Below are 18,619 nucleotides of genomic sequence, written 5' to 3' on the forward strand. Positions count from 1 at the left end.
CTGTAAATTGCATCACAGTTGTGATATGTCTAAACTTGTAGTATTTTTTAATTATTTTCTCTAATAATAAGTCTGTTAAATCCTTCACTTCTACTAACTAAATGGCATTGTGATCCTGTACCTTAATACCATAAATTGATTTAAAGGACATAGATTCTTATGAGTGGAGTTCTGACCAGAGCAGATCATTTATGTCCAGTAAAGGCAATAAGAGAAAGAAGAAGAAGAAAAAAAAGCTTTTCTTTTTTTTCTGATCTGCTAGTTCTGGTACCCACCATCATAGACACACTGCTTGAGCGCCGCACTGAAGGTATAAGGCTGGTTACAGGTGCAGTGGAAGGAGCCGGGTGTGTTGACGCACAACCCATTTTTACAGTATGCCAGGTCCTGACACTCATCCACATCTGTAAGGAGAAGGAGAACTGTTACCTTCTCTAGCCTGAGTTACACATGCCCTCTCGAGCAAAGGAAATGCACTGGTGTCATTTTTAGCAGCTGGGGCAAAATTTTTGGCCTCCTAACTTGAGGGAAAAAAAGGAAAATCAAAAATACAGAAATTAAGTAGTGTGTAACTTGACACAATCAAAATCCAAAATTAAATGACAATAAATTTGAACTTCAACTTCAAATAAAATGACCATTTGCCATGTTATATAATTTACATTAAGTTATCTACTATTTTATTAAATATTAGTGCGACGCATTGATCCTATTTAATGTTGAAATAACTATTTTTATATCCAAACATCTCCATCTACTAAACACAGGATCGTGGGCAGCCAGCATTGTACATAATGTAGAATTAGACCTGGATGGGGTGCCAGTCCATCACTAGGCACATTAATGCACATATTCACAATAATTCATATGAGCCTGTTTTAGCATCATAAATAAACACATGTTTGTGGGATGTGGGAGATATACCTAAATATACTGAGAAAACCTTCACAGAAAAGACAGAACATGTAAGTTCCATGTAGACATCAATCAGGGTTTGAGCCCAGTTTTCTAGAGCTGTGAGGCAGCAATGCTAACCATTGTGACAACATTTGCAACAATCATCTGTAAACAGATTGCCTTTGTTTGTGCAGCATGGTCAACACAGGTTACCACCACTGGCTTCTCAGGACAGGAACTCAGGACCACAGCCCATAGAAACTGTCATAAGTAGCCAAGCCATAGAAGGACTTCCATCAGCTGAAGTGACTTAATGGGGAATTAAAATATATAGACAATGAAAGAGCAAATTCTCTAACCTTGCGTTTTTCTGAGGTCTTCACATGTGAGGAAGTGAAGAACCTCCCAATGGTAACAGGGACTATTAAGGAGGTACTGAGTGATTTGGAAATTGTAGAGGGAAAAGTACTGCTCAGATCAAATAGGCTAAAATAAAACAAATTACCAAAAGCAGAAAATGTATCATTAAGTTCTTAAGGAATTTTGTGAGTACATATATAAACACTTGGTACACATTTTTAGGAAGTCACTACACATTAGGGAAATTACACAGGATTGGAAAATGGCAAATATTTTCCCATTATATAAAAATGGTAATCGGGCAGATCCATGTAACTATAGGCCAGTAAGCTTAACATGTATCACAGGTAAATAATAATAATAATAGAAGGAATATTAATAGAAGTCATTATTAAGGAAAAGATTGAGCAACACATGGCAAGAACAGGAGTTTTACTGAACAGACAGGGGAGGCCATGTTTTACTAACATTATGGAATTCTATGAGGAGGCAAGAAAATGATACAGTCAAAGTGGTGTGTATTATATTAAAGTATCTTGACTTTCAGAAAGCATTTGATAAGGTGCCACATGAAAGATTGGGCATCAAACTAAAAGACGTTAGAGTTCCGGTTTAGTGTGTGGATGGGTACAGAATTGGCTAAAACACAGGAAGGAGATTGTTATGGTGTGAGGAAACTTATTAGAATTGGGTGACGTTTAGAGTGGTGTCCCTCAAAGGTCAGTGCTTGGGCCTCTGCCATTTTTAATATATATTAATGATTTGTATAGGAATATAGATAACAAGCTGGTTAAGTCTGCAGATAATGCTAAGTTAGGTGGGCTGGCGGAAAATCTTGAATCCACTGAATCGTTACAGAGGGACTTGGATAACATACAATCTTAATTTAATGTCAGTAAATATAAAGTGTTACATGTAGTAAGTAAAAATTTTATTGAATACACAAAGGGAGGTCTGAAAATGGAAAACACAACTTAAGATAAGGATTTAGGAGTCGTAGTGGACTATCAACTTCTAGACAATGTTCAGAAGCCATTAAGAAGGCTAACAGAATGGTTATATAGCATGATGTGTAGAGTGCAAGTCAAAGGAGGTTATGCTCAGGTTTTATACTAGTAAGGCCTCACTTAGAGTACTGTGTGCAGATTTGCTCTCCAGGCTACAAAAAACATATAGAAGTGCTAGAAAAAGTCCAGAGAAGAGGCTACAGAGAATGAATTATGAGGAGAGATTGAAAGAGCTGAGCCTTTTCAGTTTAAGTAAAAGAGATTAAGAGGAGACATGATTGACATGTTTAAAATTATGAAATAAATTAGTATAGTAAATAGAGACTGTTACTTTAAAATGAGTTCACATGAGACACAGTTGGAAATTTGTTAAGGGTAAAATTCATAATAACATTAGAAACTTTTTCTTCACACATAGAACCACAGACACATGGAATAAGTTGCAAGCTGTGTGGTAGACAGCAGGACTTTAAAACTTGACAATGTTATTTTGGAGGAGTTAAATGAATAGGACTGCCAAGCTTTGTTGGGATGAATGGCTAGTTCTTGTCTAAATCTTTCCAACTGTGAAGGTGTCTCTTCTTTGCAACTCAACTCATTCCAGTTGAACCCTGCTGCATATGCATATAGAAATTAATTTCAGGCCTTAATCATTACCACAGAGGTTACAAACTAATTGGAATAGTGTCATTCTAATAAGAACAGTTTCAATCACCTCTACTAGGGCTGTGACCATGATGGAGTGGATTAAGCATAAGTATGTCTCAGTAGTCTTTAGAATTATGCTGTCTGGTATTTTTTTTAAATTGATTTTAATTAGAAACAGATAACATTCCATAAAGCCAAGACAAATTTAACAAATCAAAGCAAAATTTGACCCCCACCCAAGAAAAAGAGAGTGGAGCCAGCAACCAAAGCTACTCTATAAAAGGAGCAAGAAAAGAAGGGTATCCTTTTCCCTGAAATGGAAGCTTATTCTAAAATGTTATTAATTAGATCCTGACATATTTTTTAAAAAAGTTTGGAACAGATCCTCTAAGTGAGAATTTCATTTTTTACAATTTCAAGTAATATAGAAAATCAGTTTCCCACTGACTTAAGAGTGGAGGGGTGGAATTTTTCAGTTGAGCAAGATAAGTCTATGTGCTAGTAATGTAGTAAAGAAAATTAGTTTGTTTGTCCTTCTCCACTTTAAGGCCATCTGGGAGTTCACCAAAGACCGCTGTTAGTGGATTAGGAGGGATTGTGACACCAAGGCCGTCTGATAGGCATACAAAGACTTTTGTCCAAAATGTTGTTAATTTAGTGCATGCCTGGAGCTAAATGGCGATGTTCACATGTTGGATCTTGCCCTAGAAACATTTTAGATGATTTTAAATGAGATAAATGTGCTCGATAAAAGATCTTAACTTGAATGACTGAATGCTTTACACCTCGGGAGTATTCAATGCATGGCTACTATCTACTCCTTTTATGAAATATGGAGTGACAGATCCTTTCCCCAATTTACTCTGAAAGGAAGGAACTCTTTGAAAGGAAGAGACTTTAAAATATATTTTTATAAATTGTACAGATGATATCTGAGTCTTCAAGAATGATCAATAATTATTCTGGAATATAACAAGGTGGAAGGTGAGGAAAACTGGACAGGTTCTGTTGAGCAAAATTTCTAGCTTGAAAGTAGTGAAGGAATTGTATTAATGACAAGTCGTATTTGAAGCATAATTGTTCGTAGGATGCAAAGAATCTATGTACAAGTCTCTTAAGTGTTTTAATCCCGGACATTTTCCAGACACTGAATAGTATATGTTTGAGAGGGTGGAAAAAGGTGGTTGTTATGTAGAGTTACAACAGATAAAAGCTTTTCTGTCTTAAAATGCTTCATCATTGGTTCCATATTCTGAGAGAATGAAGGGTAATTGGATTTTAAGTGTAATGACGATAGTTTGTAACTGCGGCACAGATCAGGGAATATAAAGAAGTACTGCAAGATTTTATTTCTATTGCAGACCAGGCTTGTGGATATTCATCAATTTTTGTTGATGTCCAGGGGCCTCATGTATAAACGGTGCGTATGCACAAAAATGTTGCGTAAGCCCATTTCCACTCTCAAATCGTGATGTATAAAACCTAAACTTGGCTTAAAGCCAAGCACATTTTTACGGTAGCTCAAACCCTGGCATATGCAAGTTCTCTGCTCGGTTTTGCAAACTGGCGGCACCCAGCATCAAAGCAGTGCTACTGTTCCAGTGTGGTTTCCCTTTCTTTTTTAGATCCACATCCCTGACGCGGCTTTATAAATACACTGAAATTAACCGCATATTGTTTATTAGTTTAATGCATCTGATTGTAATTAACCTGTAACAATATAATGGTCCACAGAATGGTCAAACTATTCTAAATACCATAGCTGCTTTAGCGTTGTTACTCTCACTGCACCTTCTTCTTCTTCTTCTTTCAGCTGCTCCCGTTAGGAGTTGCCACAGTGGATCATCTTTTTCCATATTACTCTCACTGCACCATTCGGAATATTTATATCACTGTATCTGAGTGGGGAATCACAGCTCTACAGCAGATGATTGGAAAGAGATTATCGGTATACAGCATCAAGCACACACTACCTCAGCTATGCTGTCTGTTGAACTGCTCTCATATGGCAAACACTTCAGAGCCTTTCCTGTACGGACCTCACGGTTCAGAAACAGTTTCATCCCAAGAACTAAAAACGCACTCAATCAGTCCATCGAGTGGTCCTTGTAGAACGCTTTGTACTTATAGGTACAATTACCTCACTTTAAACTTGTGGTACAGTTATAATATTGCACAACCTGAGTCACTTTATAAAGTGTGTATTTACATATGATGATGATATCATTTTTAAAATCGAATGCAAGAAAATATGTTTATTATATTATACAGATAAAATGTTAACATCATTTAAATAATTTATATTGTTGATAATTAAACATGTGAGGACTTAGTGCTGCAGGAAGGAGCTGACGCTCCGTTCACGGATTGTTCCTGCCTTGCGCTGTATTCTTGCTGGGGCTGGCGCGACACTGGAAGGATAGATGGATAGAATAATTAAACATGTACTATGAAGATATCTTGATGTTCCTTAAAAATTTTGAAGAATTAGTTCTAAGCTTACAGATGGCTTAACGTCTATTACAGAGCTGATTGTGTGGTGATTTGGTATTTGGAGAAAGAAAAGTAAGGACAGGAATTGGGGGTTATTACGTTTGAAAGAGACTGCTGCAATAAATTATTTCATCAAAGGTCGCGCACGGCGCAGCAAGTACCTTGCGTGAGGCAGGAACAATCACTGCGCCACCGTGTTCCCATGTTTAATAACATGCTTTAACTCCTATCATCATGAAAATGATATCAAGTATACATCTCAGTATTTAAATTATTCAGAGAGCTATAATATTACGAATGTAATGGATTCTGTGTCCTGTCGGAGGAAGAGAAAGCCCATTTAAGAAACATGTAGTGATTCACACACATAGAGCACATAGAAGATCAAATACAAAACAAAGCATGTAACGTGCTACTTTAGTTACGATGGGATTTGAGAAACTAGTAAATTAAACGATTTTAAGATGAAGTTTATGATGTTCTACTTTAATGACAAAATATACAATGTGATTAAAGTCGAAATTTAGAGATTAAAGTTGTCATTTCATGCTTTTTTAACACTGTGTGCCTATTTTTTTTTCTCTGTACCGTAATAAGCTTTCATATGACACTCAGACAGTGGGCTACGACTCGCCTTTTCATGGCAACTTCGATATCTGACAACTTCTTTTTTATTTCGGGCACTGTGCAACTTTGTGAACTTGAGCTTTCGAGTTTCTCCGACACTGTCACTTGATCAACTTCCTTTTGTTGATTATATCACTGTTTAAACCAACAAATAGTAAGTTTTTCCTTACCTCCACTTGGTATTCACTGAAATTCTTCTATTTTCCCCCATGCTTTTGCCATTGCCTTTTCACAGAAGGCTGAGTTTAAGGGCTATTTATATTGATTTGCATATTCAAAGAGGCGTAATTCTAGGAGGAGTTGGGGCGGGACAGCAGGTGTGTGCACGTGCGTTACTTTTCACGCTGACCGGGATTTATGTAGAGGAAGAAAGTAGTAGTTAGCATTCGCACAGATTTATGCATCTGGATTTTTTTGTGCATACTAACATTTCTGCTTTTCTCCGTACGCCATATTATAGTGTGAATTCTACGCACGGCGTTATACATGAGGCCCCAGGTCTTTATAGCTTGTAAATTTGCCGCCTAGTAATAAAATTGAAAGTTGGGTAGTGCCAAGCCCCTTTCTGCTTTAGGTTGTTGTAGAGTCACCCTTTGGATTTGTGGATGTTTCGAATTCCAAATAAATGAAATTATAATTGAGTTTAGTTTCTTAAAAAAAGAATTTGTTAATGTATATGGGGATACTGTCTTATGTTTTGAGCACATTGGGGAGTTGCCCATCGCACTGCAGTTAGTGAGAAGACAAAGAAAAGTTAAAAATTACACTCTAATAAGGCACGTATTCTTTATTGATCTAAGGGCCTCAGCTGATCTTTCAGGTGGGCCACTTTGTGGAGTTTGTATCAATGTGCTTTCATTGGGCACACCAACCACTGGTTCCTCTAAATTGGCCCAGAGTGAGTCATACCAGATATACGTGAGGATGCCCCACAATGGTGTGTTTTCTTATTCAATGTTAACTCTTGTTGTCTAATCAAATGCTCCTAGAATAGGCCATGTAACATAAAAGAAGCTTTAGAAAATGGATGTTTTTTGACTACTTTATCCTGTCAGGCTATTTTTCAACATAGCATTATTTTGATTGCTGACATATTGTACATGTAGAATTAAAACATGGTGTTCATCATGAGTAAGGTCAAAGGTGATTGTAAGATCAAACAATTAATTGGACAATGGTGGTAGTTTTGTAGAGGTTGTTTAGGAGTGTGGTGATAAAAAAGAGAATAGGTCTCTGAAAAAAGCTTTTGATTTACTGACCAGTCTACATGTTGATTCTCATGTATAGTCATAAGGTCTGTTTAGAAAGCAAAATAAAGAGATTTTGAGAAAAAATGGCCAAAATGAGGCTTCTGCTCAGGGTATCTGATTGACATTTTGTGGCAGAGGAAAGACCTCAGATGTACTGCAGTAGAACCAGTGTTTATCTAGCAAGAAGGCAGTTCAAGCAGTTTGGCCATTAATTAGGAAATACTCCCTGGGCCTCTCTTACTGAGTTAGACCCAGGGACACAACCTTCTCAGATTGAAGGAATTATAGCTGTCAGCTGTCCAAGTAATATTTGAGAATTACTCAGGAGGAGCAGAAAAAGTTTCAGAAGAAACAGGTCCTAATGATCTTAGAGTGTTACTTTCTCAACACCAGGAAAGGGGAACTGGCTATATAAATGGGCTATAATATTTATTACATGTAATGATTTATGAGTTGCTTTAATAACTGAATCCATTTTTATACCACCTCATATTGAATAACATCTGTAACTCTGCAACAGACTAACTTCAAATGTTCAATGTAGAGACCTCCTTAAAGTGCAATAAAACACATTACAAATGAACTTACGATACTTTTGACTTTTATCATACAATACACAGATTACTTAAATTGCTTATATACTGAAGCAAAATTTGAATGTCGTTGTTAATTTTTTTTATTTAATCATGGCAATAGAAAAGTATGCATGTTCCTTATTATCTAAATAATTATTTTAACAAAATAGTTGATATTTTGGCTCAGATAAAAAGGCTATTATTAATACCATCCTGAACCACAGAAACTACTGTGCTGTCAGTTGATCAATCAGTTAGTTTACTGATAACTTATTTATTTGTTCATTAATTTATGTATTAATTTATACATTTGTTCAAGCTGCCACAATGTTGAAATGATTAGCACAGCTCCCTCATGGCTCCACAGATCTGGGTTCTATTCTTGCTCACTATCCTTGTGGATTTTGCACATTATCTCTTTAGCTATGCAGGTTTTCTTCAGGTCTCTAAATGTGTGCCCATTAGATTCTCTGGTGATTTAATATTTAAACTGGTCTAAATAAATGTGTGCCTGTGAGTCTGTGCTTTCATAAAGAACCAGTGTCCCATCTTGGGTGGGAGTCCTGGCTTGCTGCTCTGGCTCCCTACAACCCTAAGATGGTAAAAACAAAAGTCTGCTACAGAAATTAAAGGAGCTTTTTCAGTTATCATTCACATTTCAGAGCATTAATTCATCCCTCTTTTAACTAAAAATGGCATGCAAAGACTGCTAAAATTTGAACAGCAGTTAAGAGTTGCAGTACAAATACAAAGAAAATCAAAAGAAAAAGCAGACTTGGGACAACATTCCAGTATTAAATACACAAAGAATAAATGGCAAAGGGTAACAACGCTAGGGACTGCGGCTCTTTATAATACACTGAAAGCAAAAGAAGCAAAATGCAGGCACGATTAATATGAAAATACGAACATACCTCACAAAGTATTTTAATTCTAATTGCATTTATGAAGCCAAACAGGCAAAAAAATATACAAGATGATATAACCATTATTAATAAATAAAGTAAGAAAAACATATTATGAAATTGAAAAAGATAACATTATAGTAAAAAAACATTGCAAAACCTAAACTAAACAAGAAAATATTCTGACCACATTGTTAATAAGCAAAGTAGTTTTGTACCTCATTACAGTATATTTTTATATTAAGTCTTTTATTTGTCATTATAACATGTAGGTTATGTTTATTGTAAAGGTTTAATAAATAAATGCATTCTTGAAGTTTTATGCATATTCTCTTTTTTGAAAAGTTATTGTCATCTTTTAATTTAAATAGATTATACTTATTATTTACGTATTTGGCTAACACCTTCATCCAAGGCAACTTACAAAATTTGAGATACAATTGGTTACATTTCTTTGGCTTTTCTAATTGGGGCACAGACAGGTGAAGTGACTTGCTCATGGTCACACAGTGTCAGTAGTGGGATTTGAACCCACAGCCTCAGGCTTTAAAGTCCTAGATCCAAAGCCTTAATCACTATGCCACACTACAATATAATATTAATCAAAATAAGCTTGACATTGACTATTATTTTTATTTAATTATTTTCCAACATGGCAGTTAGGCACATGGAAGTGACTTGCCCACTTAATACTTAAAAGTACCTACCTCCTTGTTCCTCTGGTGGGATGCAGCTATTCCTGTCTGTAGCTAGTGTCCAGGGCAAAGTGCAAGTACAGTAGTAGGATCCTGGAGTGTTGTTACAGTGGCCATTTTTACAATTAGAAGGGTCCTGACACTCATCCACATCTAAAATGAAGGATGAAAAACAATGATGATGATGAAGGTCGTTCTGGTGTGTCCTTTCAGGGCTGCAGTGACTCGAGAGTCTCACTGCCAGCAAACCTGCTTTAAATAGAAGAGAACTCCTGAATTGTTCGTGTGATTGGACTCTTGTGAAGTATCGCCATTTCTCATTGTTTCACCTCATTGTATATTAACACGACAATCAAAAGTTACACAAAAACCTGACAGAATTTTTCATAAAATGATATTGCTTTTTAACTTCATTATGTCTGAATTTTGTCAAAAAAAAAACACCCAGATATTAAAAGGTAGATTGAAATAACAGACAAAAAAGACGTGTGCACAGTAATAAGCGCAAAATAGAGAATATCATTAAAAAGTAGTTATTATCTTTATTTTTAAATGCTAAGATATCAATGTCTCATCCAGTTTTGCTACCTGAGTTGTGCTTAAAGCCTGAATAGGATTAATGTGCTATAAAATGGATACATTTTTTATCACAAACATATTCTATTCATTGGAGTGTAAGAACTTAATAGCATATAAAAAAATGCCTAAGCCACTCAACTGATTTTCTGATATTTTTATTTATTGTTCATGTAAGTCATGAAAAGGATAAAAGGCAATTAGTATATTTCCCCAATTACTGTAGCTTAAAAAAACAGTGTTCATAAGGTTAAGGTATACTGTAGGATATGTGTGTAATAGAATTGTTTTAACCACTCACTTTCTGCTACAGAGCTTTTATTTCCGGATATACATACCCACTGTGAGTGGAATGATGCATTTTTTCTTGCTAGAATCAGCAGTCCATGGCAGATTACAAATACAGTAGAAGGATCCTGGAGTGTTAACACATCTCCCATTCTGACAGCTAGACTCATCATTACACTCATCCACATCTAAGAAGATTCACAATACAATGTGTTATAAGGTTGATTTTGAAAAATAAAGACAGAAAGAAACATTTAAGACTAATGCTTAAAAGTATACGATCAACATTCAAACAAAAGTTAAAAGTTGCAAGCCACTTTGTTTGCAGCAGTTTCAGGAAATTAAACTCTTTTATCACATACCAAAACATATGTTTACTAACACAAGACAACTAAAAATGGCTCTGCCAATATTACTTCAAAAACTGACTAATGTGGCACCCAGCTGGGATTCCTGCCCGGCCGGGATGCCCGGGGAGACAGGAGGAGGGCTCATGCCTCCTCCAGACCACGAGGGGGCAACCGCCCTGGTTGTATTGGGGGCCACAGGTACAGGGCTTAGAAGCTCAACCCTGTAGGGGCCCGTGGTCACCGCCAGGGGGCGTCCCGGTGCCTGATGGACCCTGGACCCCAGTACTTCCGCCACACCAGGAAGTGCTGGGGTGAAGAAGAGAGGGAACACCGGGAGTGCTTCCGGGGAGACAGCCGGCACTTCCGCCACACTGGGGCGTGTTGGGTGGAAGATTGCCGGTGCACACCTGGAGCACATCCGGGTATGGATAAAAGGGGCTGCCTCCCTTCATTCGAGGCTGGAGTCGGGTGGAAGCTGGACGAGGTCAGAGAAAGAGAGAAGGAGGTGGTCCGAAGAAGGCAAAGTGTGGTTGGCCTGAACTTTGTGGGAGATTGGGGTTTGTGGTGCACTTAGAGACATTGTAAATAGTAGTAGTGTAAATAAACGTGTGGTGGTGCAAAAATAACATGTCTACCTGTCTGTGTCCGGAGTGTGTTCCACACTAAATAAGAAAAAAATAAAGAAAGACAATTTAAGTGCCTTAAATGGTGTTTTTTTTATGTCCTCTACTCTTTCCTAATCCTGTTTTAAGTGCAAACATACTGAGCTTTATTGATTGAGTTGGGTCCAAATATAAGACATGCGAAAAGTAAAAATGTTATGAAATTGAATGTTTTGGTTACTTAAGAATGTCTGACATGTATGCTTTTTAAAGTTAGCAGACTGTTTATGAATCAACAAATAACTCTTTAACTGCTTTTAATGCATTAATTAATTGTAAATTTAGTTAGAAGCCACCTTGACATTGGAAGAGGAGGAGGAAATATATCTGGGTTACTTGAATTTGTATTTAGATAAGTAAATGTGCAATCTAAAATTTAATAATTTTTTAATAGTATGCACTATGGCAAAGCATGACTCATATTAAAATTGTATACATTGTTAGTTTTATTTTGATTTTATTATTACTTTTTAAAATATGAAGTTTTTCTGTATAAGTAAATATAAATTAGGAATTATAATCTTTAAAGTTTTGCATAATTTCTTGGCAGCATGTGCTTTCCATTAAAAGGGTAATGTTGTTAATTACCATTTTACTAGTTCACCAACAATTTTCAATAATATTCTCATCATATAAAGGGAAACAGTTTCTTTGAACTTTGATAAAGTGAGCTGTTTGTAAACTAACAGATACAAAAGCATCAAACTATTGTCACACATGTGCGACAGAGGATCTCCTTCAGGGCTTGTTTGATGTCTGTGATACCCCACTGGGATGAATGGCACCCATGGCACTAATCATGTGCTCTCCCTTTCCCCCCACAGTGCCCAGAGTGGGTAGCTAATTCTGCCCCTTCCAGTCACAGGCCCATAAATCCCAAACTGACCGGAAGGAGACATCTTTTGCTGACAGAGAGACCCATGAGACGGAGATCCCTAGCCAGTTAAAAAGCTAAGGAACCAAGTTGATTTTGACATCCCCAGAGACATTGCCTTTTACTTTATGTTTATAAACCACACCATCAAACACCTTCAATGTTTGTGTTTGTTAATTAAGGACTTTGAAGTAAACAGGGGCAACTGAGTTGGTGCCCCCACTTTTATTCCAATGAATTGTCATTCCTCATAGGACCAGCCTATGTATTTAAAAATCTTAAAATAGAACAGCATGAGTAACCATTTTAAACACTATATGTTCAATGAAGGGCTGACAAATCATAAGCAGATGGTTGGCATGACTCTCTTCTCCCTGACTGGACTAACAGCCTGTGTGATTTTCAGGTTTCAGCCCCCTAGAATGTTACAAGAGAGCAAACCATCTAGGTACATACAGTATTGTTAGATAAGTGGCATTTTTTATGACCAAATCCAAGGCATTGAAGAAAAAATATTAGTAAGTCAGTTTGGTCACTGTTTTTGAGGAATTTTAACATTCTCCCTATGTGCAGGTGGGATTTTCCCTCTAGGTATCTCATCTAATTGGCACCTTGTTCATTGCTGATTTCGGCCTTGTGTGCAGTTCTTTCCCTGTGACCCTGAACTGAATTTAGAGGGTAGATAATGTTTGGCTGCATTACACGCTCCAGTTGCTTTCACCTGTGATATCCACATGCCTTTGATAAAAGCCAGAGGAAAAATGTATTAAACAAATGAATGTTAAAAAAGGATTCAGAGAATGTGTTGCCTGATGGAGTATATTACATTGCTCTATCTTCAAGGGGCACCCACACCCTCACACTCTGGCACAACTCATGGACAAAAAAACAATGCTTTTTCTTAAATGGAGAAAAACATCCAATTTCTTTATAACTGCTGACTGAAGTACATCACTACGGGGCAAAATGAACTAATCTTGCATATCCATTTCAAAACAGCCCCATCTGATTGTGTATACACTATACAGTGATCTCCTAGAATGGCGAGGCAATGAAAAAAGAGCCTCATTCGATACAACAAACATGTTCCTTTCCAAAATGGCTACACACTGTTTCTAATTATAAAGAAGACATTTAGAATGAAAGAGTTGTCATACCTATGCACCTTAGAAGATTACTGTCATAGTAAAAGCCCTGCTGACAGTAGCACTCATATCCTGGCTGTGTGTTCATACAACGTCCATCCTTGCAAATCTCCTCACTGAATAATTCACATTCATCGATATCTAAGAAACAAAGAGAAACCCTTAAGAAAGAAAGAAAGAAAGAAAGAAAGAAAGAAAGAAAGAAAGAAAGAAAGAAAGAAAGAAAGAAAGAAAGGTACCTCTATGTGCTGGTATACCATAGCCAGTGATCATCTCATCATAAAAGCCTCTCCCAGTCGGGCATAGAGAATGAAACTCAGCTACAGGAAATGAAAAACGAGTAGTAAGTAGTTTCATACAAGGAGTGGAACCATTGCTCACCAATACAGTATCTGTCTTCTGGATTATGATAATTTTCCCTTTAACTCATTAAAATCATATTTTTTTGTTTCTTTTATTGTTTCTTAATCATTTCAACTGTTTGTAATTAGCTTTCATAGTCCCTAACAAATACATCATTTATGCCATGATAATGGATGGGCCTTTAAACTCTTGTGAAGTTACAGGTGCTTAAGTAAAGTCTGCATATAATTGATGTAATATAAGTTAAATAGGCAGATATTCTAAGAAATATAAGCTATCAAATATATCATTTAATAATAATATTGATAATATCAGCACCATTTTTAAAGGGATTGTGCTATCTTACCTGAGTTGTAGACCGGGCATGGGTAAATCTCACAATGATCACCCCAGCCTGCTCCAATAGAGCAGCAGCACTCCTGCTTAGTAATATTAGTGGCCAGCACACTGTCACAGAAAATGGTGTCATCAAGATTTAAGTAACACTCCTTCTTGTCATCAGTGTCAGTCTCAATTTCTGAAAAGCAATAGGCAGAAATAAGAAGGTTCATGTAATTTTGTTTTGAAGGATTTTTTCTAATTAAAGCTGGTGTATGTATCTTTAATTACTTTCAGGTAGCATTTGCCTTGCCATAGCAGCTTGAAAAACAAACAAACTGGATATGCAGAGATATACACACCCAGCAACAATATGTACAGAGAATTCTTATCAATAATAATACAGTATATATATATATATATATATATATATATATATATACCCATCTAAGGCAGTTGGAAATCTAAATAATCGACGTAGGCCTCAGTGTTAATGTTTGCAGTGCACCTTGTATTGTAATGTATTTTGTAATGCATGCAGTAATAAAATGCATTGCATTTGTCATTCCAACAGATGGCACACTATAAACATTAGTTGTAGTTAAATGCATTACTTCAAATGTTTGTGATGACAAAGCAAACCCCATTTCCAAAAAAGTTGGGACACTTTCTAAAAATGCAATAAAAACTAAAGTATGTAATTTGGTAATTTACTTGAACCTTTGTTTAACAGGCAAAGGGACAAAGAAAAGATTTTCTGTGTTTTCACCTACAAACTTAATTCTATTTGGTAAACATAAACACATTGAGAAATCGATGCCTGCAACACACTCCAAAAAAGTTGGGACAGAGGCAAGTTTACCACTGGGTTACATTCTTTTAATTACACTTCTTAATTGTTTGGGAACTAGAGAAGCTAATTGTTATAGTTTTTTAAGTGGAGTTTTTGCCCATTCATATATATATTCATATATACATGAGGTCTTCGGGACAAAAACTCCCTAGCAATTTTACTATATTTATGAACTTGGACAGGTGTCAGCTAACTCTTAATAATTACCCAGGACAGAGGAGGTGGACCCGCCTGTGCTTGCTTGCCCCACTGGCTTTCATAAGAAGACACTGGCGATACCATATCTTAGCCGTATTGCTGGCATATGAGTCCTATTAATCTTTGTTGCAAGAAAACACTTCCAGATAAACAATGTTTTTAGTGAAAACTTCAAGCCTTGCCCTAAGTTGCTGAGGTGTTTCACTTTCATGTTTCTGAGCTACAGCATATGCTTTGTTTTGACGTTGTCTTTTCATCTGTATCATTAATACAATGTCATTGTGCTAAAGGCATTTACTGTACACAGGTCTTTTGTAGTGAGAACTGACATGCATGTGAGTGCCAAAAAGATTTAAAAGTGCATGTGTGTGCCATCTAGACATAGGTCTTTTGTTTATATATGTCTAATATATACTGTATATCAGGTCAGGTTGGGGAGCATGCACTGGTACAGCACATTGTCACATCCACCACCAGTTCTGATTCCAGACAGGCCTGACCCTATTGGCTTTCTGACGGTTTTGACTCTTCCGGGGATGGGACTCCCGAGAGCTTTCCCCCATATATAATAAAGAGAGGGAGAACACTATAGTCTGTGTTGATGTCCATGTTCTCCCTGTTTTTGTGTGTTTATTTTTTTATTTTACACATTTTTTGTAATGGTAAAGGGTAGGCTAACACAACTTTAAATTGGTCCCATATAAATATCTGTATGTGTGCTCTGCAATGGACTTACACCACATCCAGACTTGATTTGTGGCTTGCTCTTAGTGCTGCAAGTATAACTGTCAGCCTTCCTGAGACTCTGGGCTGGTAAGGCATGTTTGGAAATAGACGGATAAATGAATTTTTGCTTGAAGGCCACGGACAGGTTGAGTACATTTTCTATTCTCTGTGTAAGGATTGTGGCCTCACTTTAGACCTTTCTAAGATGTAATTTCTCACTTGTGCTGCTCTGTCCACAGATTTCATCTAGTTTTTTGTACTATAGTGAACCTTTGCTCACACTCGGCTCCAAGTAACCCCTGGATTAATGCCAGGGATGACTTTTTATACCCACACATGGAAATGTTTGACTGTTGGCATAAATTCCCACAAAACGTCTTGATGCTAAGCTGAACCCTGCTGAGCTTTTCTGGTAATATCTCATCATTTAAATATTTGAGAAGTTTCTGTTAAATTGCAAGGAACTGAGCACATATGTTTGAGAATATTAGAAAGCCAATATAGATTATCAAGACTAGCAGTTTTCTAATGGGGAACTGAAGAGAATGCCAGATGGGACTGTGGCCTGGTGGTCCAAAGACATTACAAATGCACAGAACTGTCTCCATCACCACCTCATTACAAGATGCAAATAACTGGTGATGATTTGGGAAGCCGGAGAGGATAGGCACTCAAGTAGTGGGAGGAAAAAAGGAGAATGACGTTAAGTATGATCCAAGTCCTTGTTTTGAAATTACATGGATGAAAACTGTGGGAGCCGCCACAGCACACAGGTATTGGTGCAGTTCCTACAAAATACAATGATTTTGCTTTCCACCTGTTCATTTGTACTTTAATTTTCTTCCTGTGTTTACCCCCTACCAGTGCTGATATAAAGTTGAATTATTTTAATTATTCTGGATATCGGAAAACTGTAAGAAATTACCCTGTATTGGTCACACAAAGATACTGATGCCAAATTTCAGCAAGCACTACTACAGACCAAACAAGCAAATTCCTGCCATGTATGTAAGAATATTCTGTAACTAAACCCTATAGACATCTCTAAAGTGGCTTTTTTTCCAATGCCTCGTCTTGTTCCCTTTTATTCCCATCCATCCATTTTCCAACCCGCTGAATCCAAACACCGGGTCACGGGGGTCTGCTGGAGCCAATCCCAGCCAACACAGGGCACAAGGCAGGAACCAATCCCAGGCAGGGTGCCAACCCACCTCAGAACACACACAAACACACCCACACACCAAGCACACACTAGGGCCAATTTAGAATTGCCAGTCCACCTAACCTGCATGTCTTTGGACTGTGGGAGGAAACCGGAGCGCCCGGAGGAAACCCATGCAGACACGGGGAGAACATGCAAACTCCACACAGGGAGGACCCGGGAAGCGAACCCGCGTCTCCTAACTGCAAGGCAGCAGCGCTACCACTGCACCACCGTGCCGCCTCCCTTTTATTCCCTTTTAGCTGATTTGATGATTTCTCTGGCTCATACTTGAAGGACACTCATAGTAGACCTCTTTTGTGAAGGTCCTAAATAATACTAGACAAAATTATTTCTTTAAAAAGTCCCAACTGTTGCCTTGAGTTGTTTTTCTTTTCTAGTTTATTTTTAATTCACTATTTTTTCACATTGATAGGCACTAAATACAATTGCCATTTTTGAAATTTGATGCTACATGCTGTTTACTTCGTAAAGCAAGTTAATATGAACCACTTACTATTTATATTTAAATTATTCTATTACATAACAGTTCTCCTTTTCTTCTGCACTTTAGCTTGGAAGAGGACTTTTCAGAAGATTACAGTAATTCCATAATAAAACTGATTTTTTATATTATAGAGTTGCAGAAGCCATTGGCATCTTTCCATGCCAATTCAGAATATTCAATAAACCAGACATGCATCCATTTATGATATGGGAAAAACCAGAGGATGTAGAGAAAAATCTCATGTAGACATAAGAAAAATGTGTTGTCTCCCCATTAGTGCTGAGTGAAAAAATTTGCCAAAGTGTTTTTTGTAACAAATATGCTGTGTTTGCCAGTAACCTAGTCTGACAGATACTTTCTTGAAAATTTGACGTGCAACCAGCTTAGACATATATTCTTTCTCCAGTGTTCCATGATGCTTTGTGAGGGCAGCATGACATCACAGAGCTGTAGCAGCCAATGTTTAATGGTGCAACAACCCCCATCCAGTATATCATGCTGATTCCAGTAGTGGCAAAATTTAGTAGAAATGTTGCAAATACATTTAAAGACAAAGCATGCATTTAGAAGGAAACTGGAAGTGTGACAGTGTATTTGAGTCTTAAAGGTTATGCATTTTTGTATGGACATTTATGTGACCTGTGTGTAATATGTTAACTTACCCCAGGATTATCCAGAGAGCTGTGCAGTTGATTCAGACAAGAAGGAGCTTCAGTGTTATGCTTCTTTGGCAGTAGTAGCAGTGAGTGAGTAAAAGCGCCACGCAAAAACACAACAAATTGTACTTTTCAGCTCAAGAGTACCTGCTATAAAATCTGTCGGAGGCAAGCCTTTCTGTCTGCAAGAAATTTTACTGTTCTGATATTTAATTCTTTTAATGTTATCTCAGGGAGACTTGGTGGTATTGTGCTTAGGAGTGCTGCCTTTTAGCTCAGGTCACATTTTTTGTCACAATAATCATCCCAGCAAAGATGGCAGATGTTCCCTTAACCATCAGGAGCAATTAAAAGACCATTGCATGATTATGATCCTCTGAAATGTATTTCAGTGTACACTTCTCCATTAACTTCAGTGCATTTCATGAAGTTCAGCGAAGCTTT

General features: G+C 37.1%; 1 protein-coding gene across 1 annotated transcript in view; it reads right to left on the reverse strand.

Moving 5' to 3' along the window:
• Positions 1-18,619, reverse strand: part of ltbp3 (latent transforming growth factor beta binding protein 3) — a 236,888-nt gene that overhangs the window by 12,968 nt on the left and 205,301 nt on the right. The window contains exons 20-25 of the mRNA XM_028802072.2: positions 14,062-14,232; positions 13,592-13,672; positions 13,365-13,493; positions 10,372-10,509; positions 9,470-9,610; positions 276-404 (exon numbers count right to left, since the gene is read on the reverse strand). Of these exons, the coding sequence (XP_028657905.1) occupies positions 276-404; positions 9,470-9,610; positions 10,372-10,509; positions 13,365-13,493; positions 13,592-13,672; positions 14,062-14,232 (789 nt within the window). The remainder of the gene's footprint in view (positions 1-275; positions 405-9,469; positions 9,611-10,371; positions 10,510-13,364; positions 13,494-13,591; positions 13,673-14,061; positions 14,233-18,619) is intronic.

Source organism: Erpetoichthys calabaricus, chromosome 1 (genome assembly GCF_900747795.2).
Source record: "Erpetoichthys calabaricus chromosome 1, fErpCal1.3, whole genome shotgun sequence".
NCBI lineage: Eukaryota > Metazoa > Chordata > Cladistia > Polypteriformes > Polypteridae > Erpetoichthys > Erpetoichthys calabaricus.